This window comes from Haplochromis burtoni, unplaced genomic scaffold, assembly GCF_018398535.1.
Source record: "Haplochromis burtoni strain Fernald_Lab_line unplaced genomic scaffold, NCSU_Asbu1 Contig_16, whole genome shotgun sequence".
NCBI lineage: Eukaryota > Metazoa > Chordata > Actinopteri > Cichliformes > Cichlidae > Haplochromis > Haplochromis burtoni.
The window spans coordinates 3966753-3978095 of NW_024582377.1; the positions used below are offsets into that span (position 1 = coordinate 3966753).

General features: G+C 40.8%; 1 protein-coding gene across 1 annotated transcript in view; it reads left to right on the forward strand.

The window, feature by feature from the left end:
- togaram1 (TOG array regulator of axonemal microtubules 1) overlaps positions 1–10844 on the forward strand; it is a gene marked incomplete at its 3' end in the record, with an annotated part of 29411 nt that extends 18567 nt beyond the window's left edge. Inside the window, 20 exon segments of the mRNA XM_005916964.3 lie at positions 1096–1224; positions 1391–1654; positions 1772–2049; positions 2190–2410; positions 3033–3133; positions 3235–3399; positions 3507–3575; positions 4495–4664; positions 5107–5269; positions 6806–7033; positions 7460–7583; positions 7681–7786; positions 8064–8299; positions 8410–8568; positions 8972–9098; positions 9197–9312; positions 9426–9609; positions 9725–9944; positions 10032–10118; positions 10209–10844. Of these exon segments, the coding sequence (XP_005917026.2) occupies positions 1096–1224; positions 1391–1654; positions 1772–2049; positions 2190–2410; positions 3033–3133; positions 3235–3399; positions 3507–3575; positions 4495–4664; positions 5107–5269; positions 6806–7033; positions 7460–7583; positions 7681–7786; positions 8064–8299; positions 8410–8568; positions 8972–9098; positions 9197–9312; positions 9426–9609; positions 9725–9944; positions 10032–10118; positions 10209–10462 (3401 nt within the window).
- Positions 10845–11343: the final 499 nt, after the last annotated feature.

The window sequence follows — 11343 nt, forward strand, 5'->3', positions numbered from 1 at the left end:
TATGCACACCTGATATAGGGTGTTGATGTCATTAGACCACACCCCTTCTCATTACAGAGATGCACATCACCTAATATGCTTAATTGGTAGTAGGCTTTTGAGCCTATACAGCTTGGAGTAAGACAACATGCATGAAGAGGATGATGTGGACAAAATACTCATCTGCCTGATAATTCTGCACTCCCTGTATAAAATGAAAGCGTGTCGACATGACCAACACTTCTGCCAGATCCCAACAGAGACTGGAACAAAATGTCATGCTAATTCACTGTTGGTTAGTACGGCTATTGATTAGTACAGCAGTCCCACAGAAAGGGGCATCGACAGCAGCTGTTCCTTTAGTTTAAAAGCAGTTACTGACACTGAAAGAGAATGAAGGACCTGTGCTGTATTTTGAGCTGAAGCTTGGTTGGAACGTATCAAACTTACTTCAGCGGGTTAAAAGGTAGCATGATAATTTTCAGGATGGATGCGGGCAGTAAAATAGCAGCATCAAAGTTATTGTGGCTTGCTTTATTGTTGATTAAAGAGATTAGACTCATTTCCAATACTGCTGCACCATGTTTTTGTAAGGTAGGGACATGCTAGTGGTAATCCTAAAAAAAGGTAACAAGTTTGGACATGTGCCTGAAATATTGAAATGTAGTGACCTCTTTAACACCCAATACAAGTCAATAGTGTGTTTAGCTAAAACTTCCCACTCTTGCGTAACGTCACTGTGTAAATGTGCACTTTCTATGGCAGCTGGTGCGTCTTACCTTTGCTCACAGGTGAGAGTGGAATCAAGCCGCAACTCTCCAGTCCAGAGTTTACCAGCCGAATGGAAAACACATTTATCAGTGATTTTTTTTTTCTCCATTCCCTTTTTTTAACTTACTTTTCATGTTTGTTTGTTTGTTTTCTGAGCTGTTCAGAAACTAAAACATCTTAGCTAAAGGATCGAATTCTCAAATTTAAAAAAAAAACTTTATAGGACTTTGTTGATAAACCTTTTCATAATAGGCATTATTAGGGTTTTTTATTGCTGTCATTTTAGTAACTACTTTTTAGCGTTTCTGTTTTTAGTGAAAATGTGGAAATATACTTTGTGTCTAGGTTCAACGGAGCCCCGAAAACCCCAGGGCTCCCGAAGGAGGGAGTCTCCTGCGCATCTCAGGAGAAGTGGAAGCCTCAACTTAGAACCTGATATCTTTAAAACCACAAACTTCTCTGACCCAGATGTTGGTATGGAGTTATTTCAAAAATATTTTTACATTTAAAGTTCTTTTTATTGATTTATTTTGAATTAAATTTGAGTAAAATCTTGAAAGTACACTTAAAGTGGCATTAACCATTTAGTGTCCTTATACAGTTTTTCATGGGTCTGATGAGTGAATGTAATGTCTGACAGTGGCACCCAAAGGACGTCTGCTCTCGAGGAACCCCAGCGTTGAGCGAACATTTTCCCTCCCCTCAAACCCTACTACATCCAGCTCCTTTCTTCTGCCCTCATACCCACTGGCTACGCTCCCAGGGGGCATGCTTACCCCAACCCCATCCCGCCGTCATGCAGACTCCTCCCTCTCTATGTCCAACACCTGGCCCAACAAGAAGGACAACAGCCCCCAACAGCGAGAAACCAGCCCCTGGAGAGAGACAGCGAGTGCTGCAAAAGGTAATCTAGTTGGAAAAAAGAGACTTCATTTCATATGTGTTTGTTTGTAATGCCAAAAACATTTTTATTTATTTTTTACCTTTGTGGGGGGGTTTTCGGGTTACTATCCTGTCCTAGATGACTTCTCTAGCAGACGCTCTCCCAGACCTCTTTGTGCCTCCCTCATGAATTCTTCCACGTCATCATTCAGACGGGCACTGAGCAGTCCCAGAGGTACCTTCTCCGTCTCACCAGTAATCCCTCCAACAGAGCACATCCATTCCATTAATGGCCAGAGATCCAATGCCCCAGGAAGCCCTCTGAATCAGCAGTTAGAAAAGACCCTTAATGTGGACCCTGGTGGCCTCAGTGGTGTGGATGATCTTCAAGAAGTTGATCCTCTGGACATGCAGGAGGTCAGCACAATTCTCTATTTTATATACTGGATGTTGTTTATAATCAGCCATCAAGAAGGGCCCTGCATGAACAGGCAGTTGAAGTAAAATGAAAAATCAAGCCTCTATGAGTTCCTATTAGCTTTGTAACTTGTCCACAGATGCTCAACTCCCTGCGCTCACTACGCAACAGCGCTGCCAAGAAGCGGGCCAAAGCGAGCCTTAGCAGTCCAGATCCAGACAGTCCTGACTCAGCTGTAAAGGTGGACTTGGGTCTAGACTCGCTGTCAAACACTTCTCCAATGCTTACCAGCTCGACTAGTGAAAGTGGACTTTCTAGTCTGAGCTCAGTTGCAAACTCCAGCTTTAATGGCATGAAAAGGTAAAATATCCAGATTTTCTGCATTTGGCATGTATTGCTTATGATGTTGCCTCACATTTTCATGTAGTTTGACTGTGTTGGTCTGAAATTATGTTAATACACAAGATAAAAGTCACCTCCATATACTGCAAATACATACATCATTTAAAAAAAAAAAGACAGTGGGACAGGGGTATAAAGTGGGAAGTATATCTGAAGCATCGGTTTTAACTGTTAGCCACATACTTATTCTTGGTGAACCCTTCTACTATAATCAAAATACCAACAAGGGAGCAGAATTAATTTAAAAAATGTATTTTACTTCATTTTTTAAATTTACAACGGAAAATAGAGCAAATACAACAAAAAAGCCATTAGTTATAGAGTGAAATCCAGAGACAAAAAAGTAACCGGTAAGATGTGCTTATGTCAGTGATCTTTTATATTAAATGTAACAGGGAGATGTTTGTTTATTAATAAAGATGACCTTGTGTTGGGATATGGGATATGTTGCCTGTTGTGTTTAATCATGTTGACAGTTTTAAGAAGCTCTGACTTTGTAGTCTTTAGGTGTTCTCTGATGATGTGTTGAATGGTAGGCAGTTTCTCATGATCACTTCTCACTTGTCACAACTGTCACCAGCCCTGGAAACTCTGCCTCTGCAGGAATGAAACCTCGCATTGCAAGAGTGCCTTCTGCAAAACTGAGGTCTTCTGTGTCCTTGGACTTCAGTAGCCTTCAAGGTAGTAAAGGAGAGAAAGGTTTTTCCCAGTTGATGCATTGCCGTGTGTCTTTTTTATTTTATTTTATTTATTTACATTTTTGTTTTCTGTTTTTTCCCAAGTGTTGTCCCAGGGAGATGAATTCTCATCTAAGGTGGGTGTGGTTGGACAGAGAGTTACGTACTCCAATGGCATAATCAAAACTGACGAAGAGAAAACGGTACTATCCCCTCCATTGGTCAGACCAGCTTTTCACGAATCTTTAAAAGCTCAGAAGCATCCCAAAGGTCAGCTAGCATTGATGAGAACAGAGTGCTATATTGGATATACCTTCTAATAGCATTTTGTGTGCTTAAATAATTAAATCTCATTATTTATCTGTTTTGATGTTCAGGATCCCATAGTCACAGCAGCAGTAGGAAATCACCAGGCACAGACATGTCTGAAGGAGTAGTTGGCAGAGGTAAGTATGTCTATGAAGGTTCTCAGTCATCCAGGTCATTGTAGTCAAAGGAGCTTGCAAAGAAAAGCGTCTGGACTTCTTTAAGTTGCTTGAAGACGTTTCACCTCTCATCCGAGAAGCTTCTTCAGTTCTAGGGTCAAATGGTGGAGAGTCCCAGATATAAACCTAGTGGGAGTTTCCCCCCACAGAGGGACAAAAGGACCCCTGATGATCCTCTAATCGCCTGAGCCAAGGTGTGAAACTGGGTGTGGGTCCCAATCAGCCAGAGTTTCGGGTGAGTTTAACACCCACTCACATCCTGGGCCATCTGATCTCAGGAATTCGCATGATAAGGTGGGACCAGGTTTCACAACGAGCTCACCCGAAACTCTGGCTGATTGGGACCCACACCCAGTTTCACACCTTGGCTCAGGCGATTAGAGGATCATCAGGGGTCCTTTTGTCCCTCTGTGGGGGGGAAACTCCCACTGGGTTTATATCTGGGACTCTCCACCATTTGACCCTAGAACTGAAGAAGCTTCTCGGATGAGAGGTGAAACGTCTTCAAGCAACTTAAAGAAGTCCAGACGCTTTTCTTTGCAAGCTCCTTTGACTTGGCAGAGGTAATTTTCAGATCTGTAAAGGATACAAGTTATCATTTGATTGTCCAGGCTGTTGCTGTGTTACTAAGCTGATGTAGCTCAGTGCTGCTCTTGGTTTTTTTTTTTTTTTTTGTTTTTTAAATAAAGGACTCAACAACATATCTTTTATTTCTCCCATCCGTTTTTTTTTAAACTACACATTTTCAACTAGCTATAAATTACAGCTGCTTTCTGGATGTATTTTTAAATAAAGCTTATAAATATAAACTTGCTTGTTCCTGCATGATCACAGTTAAACCGCTAAAAGATTAGTCATCTTATTCCCTCATGCTTATTAGGCATGCTTGGCACTGCAGTGTCCTCCAGCCATCCAGGAGTTCTCTTGCCACTTGAGCAGGGTTTTTTATCGTTCAAACCCCCCACTGATCCCTCAGTGGGCATCCACAGCAACGCTGTGTCTGGCAGTCACCAAGACAGTGATATCATCCCACGTCCAGAAGAGGTTAAGGTTAGTCACACTCTGTTCAGCGGTGGATGAAGAGTGTTGCTATATATTACTGTGATGTTTAAATAGTAAATACTGATGCCATGTTTATATTGAATATACGATATAACCTATGGCATCATTTACTTTGGGATTAATAAAGTATTCTTATTCTGATAATGTCAATGTTTTTTGTGCGTGTGTATTTTGACTCTCTGCTTAATACACCCCTAATTAATTGTCAGAAGAGAGACAAAACACATTTTAAGTTAAAATGTTAATTTCAAATTAAACAAAAACTATATATCTATATTGTATATATAAAAAAAAAAAAATTATAATATCAGAATCAACCATATGTAGTGAAAACTTGGTATTGACACAGCTCCGTAGTTCATAATGTCAAGCTTCCGGTTAGCAGAATCTGACTCTGTGTGTGCTTTTGTTTTGTTTTCTGGTTGCGCAGGAGAGGATAAAAAATGCAAGGTTTGGCCGGGATAAGAACAGGCTGGATCAACAAGATCACCCGATAAGTCAAGGGCAGTATTCAACAGATCAGATTCGCCACCGTGTCAGGAAGATGCTGTCTGATTCACCAACAGAGGAAAATGGAGCATTAGTCATTAAAGGCAAGAGAAAGTTTTTGAAACTTATAAATCTCTGCTTTTTTATTTAAAAAAATAAAAAGCACATTCTCACAATAAGACCTTTTTTTATTTTTTATTTTTTTTGGCTTAATGTTTATCCCTCATCATAAATGCCTTTTATTTTGTATTTAACAAATGTGATGCATTTTTGTGACAGAAGATAAATTTAATTTTAACCTTTAATTTAATAAATGTTATGGTTAAAAAAATCCATCTTTGCAGATAGCTTTAAGTATTTTATAACTATCTCATATAGCACTTTTCTTTATTAATCTATACACGTCAGCTTTGTGTCCGCTGCACCCTTGGGCATACTGAACTCACAAAACAACATAACTGTTTTGCACAATGGCCTAAAGAGAAAACAGCATGTATTAGTGTTGATTTGCTCCACAGTCCGATCATCCTATCACATCCCCCTGTGGGATTTCAGATGACTGATGGCGCATCCCCAACAGGGCAAGGGGAGCAGAGAAGGTTAATGTGCAGCTGTTAGGGTGGAGGTATCCACCCAACGTAATGCAAAATGTGTGGCTCAACCACACAAAGCTCAGTGGAGCATGCATGAGAGAGAAACACACACCGGGAATTTCTTATTACCAACATAAAGAGATCTTTAAACATTGACATAAAACAACATAATTAAAGTGGACGGATGTCAGTTAAAGAGCTAAAACATCGTTGACTCATAAAGTTTGCCAACTGTACTGTTTTACCTTAGACCTGCAGTACAGACTCGTGCAGTCTGTTTTTACAAGTGCAAAATGTCTCACTTGCCTCTCTTCCACTCCTCATTGTTTCCTGCCCACACACAGCAGAGTTTCTCCATCAAAAACTCCTGGTGGGGAAAAATTATGGTGATGATAAATGAGTGTCTTCAAGTGCCCACTCACAGTTAGCTCTAATTTAAACCAGCATCTTCTGTTTTCTCACATTGGATGATGACGGATCATTGTGGAGGCCACACACGCTTGCGCGCACACACACACAAATTTCATAGCATGCAGAAGCCCAGGCATGTGCACAACAAAGTGTTTTGTTGAAAGTGTGAGTTATCTATAGACCTGTCACAGTATGAATCACAATAATGATATTATTACTTTAATGCACAAATTGGGAAACGAACTAAAAACCCTAACATGCATGTAGCACTTTTAACTCACTAGTGCCGTTGTTGTTGTTTTGTTTTTTAAATGACATTAAGAAGTTTTCCCAGGATTCATTTTATTCTCAGTCCAGAAGAGAGAGCTCTCTCAAAGCTAGTGTACGAGGGGTACTACTTGTTCTCTCACACGAGGGACACACTTAACTAGTTTAGATGTTTTTAATAATAAAGGAAAAAAAAAGCCTTTTGCTCAGCAGTGCTGCTTTCAACCACTAATGTAGGTGGTAAGTTTCCTGTGTGCCTGAATTACAGAAGCCTGTCACTTTAACAGATTTGTTATGTTATATTTTGCATGTGTAAAAAGTTCAAATTTTTGTGTCTGGTGATTCAAACATTATTCTTCTCTGTTGCAGATCTGCATATGAACGGCAGCACAGTGACATCTAAAGCAGACCCTGTCTCTGATGAGTCTCTTGTCACCAGTCCTGACACTCCCCAAGGACCCCAAAGCCCAATTAAGTGCTTCACTCCACCCCACCAGCCCAGCCCCCCTACAGTTCCACCCAACCCTAAAAATGCGTCCCGTCTTAGGAGGGCACCTAGCCTGAGCAGAACCCGTCCTTCACTGTCCCACAGTTCAGGTGAGTTGATCTTAAAAACCTTTTACTACATGCTGCATAATCTTTGTTGCACACAGAAAGTTATTGTCCCTGTTTAACGACACTCAGTAACATTATAATGATACAAACCATTGCTATAACAGGCCTTTTGTTTATAGAAAATGTTAGAACATTAATTAATTAAACCTCTGGGACCATCAGAGAAATGGTTAATAAGATGTTTGCTCTGGGTAATGTGCTTCAATACTTTGTTTTGACAACCTGCTGTTAATGCACCGACAGACAGAGAGACACACACACACACACACACACACACACACACACACACACACACACACACACACACACACACACACACACACACACACACACAGAGCGCTTGTTTTCAGCCTGATTGAGATGTAACATGAGACTGAATCTGTGTGTGGTGTTTAATGGGCCATTTAGATGAGCTGTCCCCTGGCAGTTTGGGGCACAGGAAAAATGTTTCAGATCCTGCAGAGCTGTGTCCGTTTTCCAAACCCGAGCTGGCGCTGGTGCAAAGCTTCAATCTGCTGAACTCTGAAGACTGGTGAGAAATAATCAATCCATCATCCTTAAGCATCTCTTTCAATGTGGACCACAGAGTAAAATTATTACCCTTTGTGCGTTGTTATTTTCGAATGTAGGGAGAAGAAGATTGAAGGACTGACATTCCTGCGCTCTCTTGCACACTATCACTCAGATACACTTCAGGCTCGGCTTCATGATGTTTGCCTATCTCTCATTCAAGAGGTAATATCATTTTTTAATAACAATCCCACTTAATTTTCGGAATCTATGCATGGCGGTGTTTGACTCTGCTGTTCCAGTTTTGCAATTCTATTTAATTTCTCTGTGTCTTAATAGTTTTGCTTCATAATTATATATAGTCTCAGCCATAATTGCTTGGCATTTTGCTAAATTCCCATTGGAGATTTTTTTTTTTGGTCAAATAGATATCTTGAATATGTAATCAGTGCTCATTTACTCTTCTTATACCTTAAGCACTAATATTGTTAATCTTATTTAGGTGAAGAACCTGCGGTCGGGTGTGTCCAGGGTTGCCGTGTGTACCCTGGGTGACCTGTACACACACCTTCAGCGAGCGATGGACCAGGAGCTAGAGGGGACAGTTAAAGCTTTACTGCAGAAGGCTGGGGAGAGTAATGCCTTCATTAGGCAGGATGTAGATGCAGCACTGGATTGCATGGTGCAGCACTGCACCCCTACTCGAAGCATCAATGCTTTACTTACTGGAGGACTCAGGTTAGATTACACACAGGACAGCTCTTTGTTGTTTGTTTGCTTCTTCTCTGTTTGGATCACTACATAATTTAAGCTTTGATTGCTGAATTGATTTCCTCCTCTGCTGATAGTCACCTTAATGCAGTGGTGAGGAAATGTATGGCTCAACATCTGGCTAATTTGGTTGAGAAGGTTGGTGCTGCACGTCTCCTTTCTGGGGCTAAAGACCTCACTGACAGAATTTTACCTGCCGTGGTCAAACTCGCACAAGACTCCTCACAAGAAGTTAGGTATGTAAAAAAACAAAACAAAAAACTTTCATATTAATTCATTTAATTTTTGTGTTTTAACTTCTTTACAACATATTTGCTTGAACGGTGAGATTATATTTTTATGTATTGCCAATGAAAAGCATTCAGCAATAACAGATAACAGTGGGAGGAAAATGTCAAATTTGAGACATTTTAAAAGTCTTTAGACCATCAAAAGGATATGGTACAATCCAAATCTACTTTTGGTTTTGCTGGAATTGATTTGTTATTGTTGACACTATTTCTTTTGGTGTCACTGTACTGTAATTACCTTGCATTTCATTAAAATATGTTTAGAAATGCTTTTCTGTTGCTTTTTGGACTGCAAATCCAAAGTGCCACTTTAACAAATGAGATAATATTACACCTTCTCCCCTCAAAGGTACTTTGGCCGTCGAATGCTGCTGTCCCTGTCTTCCCACCCAGAATTTGAAAAGATCCTGGAGAAATACATCCCTACGAAAGACCTGCAGACTGTCAGAGACACCATCTTCACTCTAAAGACAAAGGTACTGTTTCTTTCTGTTTATGTTTACAGGAAAATTGGTATTTTGGCTGGAAGTTAAATATAGGCATCTAACTCTGAGATTGTTTGGGGGGGGGTTAGGGTCTTGGTGAGATGCCTCAAGATACTCAGTCAGCCCGAGGCAGACGTTCCCTCCCGGGCAGCGGTACAGTCAGAGCCTCATCGCTCAACAGAGAGCCACTCAACCAGACCAACAGGTGGGTGTAGATATCAACCAATGCACCAGAGTAGCCCATTAAGGCAAATTTATTTTTCACAAATGTGTATTACATATGGAAAACACGTGAATTGTGATGCATTTTATATACAGGGAGTCTCACAGCCATTACAGCTGTAGATCTCAGACACAGAGTTTTGCAGACAAGACTGAGTACATCAAGCAGATCTCGGATCTGCTGGCTTCAAAGGACTTCAGAGAGAGGATCAAAGGCATCGACCAGCTAGTGGCTGACTGCCAAAACAACCCAAACATGGTTATCAACAGTATATTCCCGGTTAGTAATTTTTTTTTTTCTCCAAATCAATTTAGTATGTCTTTATGTACATTGTGGTCTTTTCATTATAATGACAAAGTGTTTATCCTTCACTTTCTGATCTCCCTAATTCTAGGTGTTTGATGCCTTCAGAGCCAGGCTGCAGGAGTCCAACAGCAAGGTCAACTTGTATGCCCTGGAGTCTTTACAGAAAATCATCCACTTGTTAAAGGACAAGCTGTCCCAAGTGGTCAACATCCTGGTCCCAGCAATCGTGGACAATCACCTCAACTCAAAGAGCAATGCCATCTGCTCTGCTGCTATTGGAGCTATTAATGCACTCATCTTAAATATAGGTACTTACTTTGAGCATTAAAATAGAAGAGAAAGTTTTGGTTAAAAAAATTGCTTTAATTTGACTTTCATTTTTTTGCCTGCTACAGACAACATACTTCTCCTTCAGCCTTTTTGCGCCAAGGCTCAGTTTTTAAGCGGGAAGGCAAAGGTGAACCTTATCGAAAAGGTCGCAGGTATGTCTGGTGTCCTAGTTCGGCACTGTAATCAGCTTCTGCTTTGATGTATCTAAATGCAGTGTATTGCTTCTCATCTTCTATATTTAGATCTTGTGACAGAACTCTACCCTCGTAAGCCCCAGATGGTAGAGCAGAAAGTGCTGCCCTTGCTCTGGCACCTCTTGGGCACCTCTACCCACAGCGGCACCATTCATGGCCGGGGCGGCAGCGTAAGGGGTGCTACCGCCAACCTGTGCCAAGCCCTTTATGCCCAGATGGGGCCAAGCCTGAGCGAGTGTGCCGCCTCCCAGCCTGCCAATGTCCATAAAAGTCTAAATGATATCCTGAGGACCTTATCGTAAGGTAAAGCAGGCTCCAAACAGAACCAAATGTCGAAAGAGGGACAGCATTAAAACTGATCTTACTTGAAGATGTTGCATTATCATTTCTTATAGTGCCTGCACTTTTATATAAACACAGAGAAAGTCCTTAAGAAGTTGGAGCTCTTATTCTTATCTCAGTGAGATTCCGTCTGGTACAGAAGCATGGATGGCTGTAACATAATGGCATCAGGTCTTTCACATGTCCAACCTGCTCTCTTTGCACTTTGAAAGTAGCTCATTGTCGTTGTTTTGTTTTTGTTTTTCCATAAACTCTACATGTACTGTAGATCAGCGGTCTCCAACCTGTTTTGCGCCACGGACCAGTTTATGCCCGACAATATTTTCACGGACCGGCCTTTAAGGTGTCGCGGATAAATAAAACAAAATAAAACTAGTACCGGTACCGAAAAAAGAAGATTTATTCATAACACACCTGAAAAGACCCTGGAAAACAGAGTTAACGATAAAAACGATAACAAAATGACGCTGAAAACCGATAAAAACCCTGAAAACCAGACATTTCACACCTGAGCCTCAACTCTCGCGGCCCGGTACCAAACGACTCACGGACTGGTCCGAGGCCCGGGGGTTGGGGACCGCTGCTGTAGATAAATCAGAGACACTATTGCAGAATGTAAAATTAAAATGCACAAAAAGAAGAGGAAGAACACAGGGACCCGAAAGTTGTATATTTTTGCTGTTTCATCAGATGTGATGTGATATTTTTAAAATATCTTTATGTAGTTGGAGATTTTTGAACTGAGATTAACAAGCATAGTACAAAAATACTTTTGTACAGCTCTAATGTGTATTTGCACAGTATTAGCTTATTCTATATGTTTGCTGTATGACAGTACAGT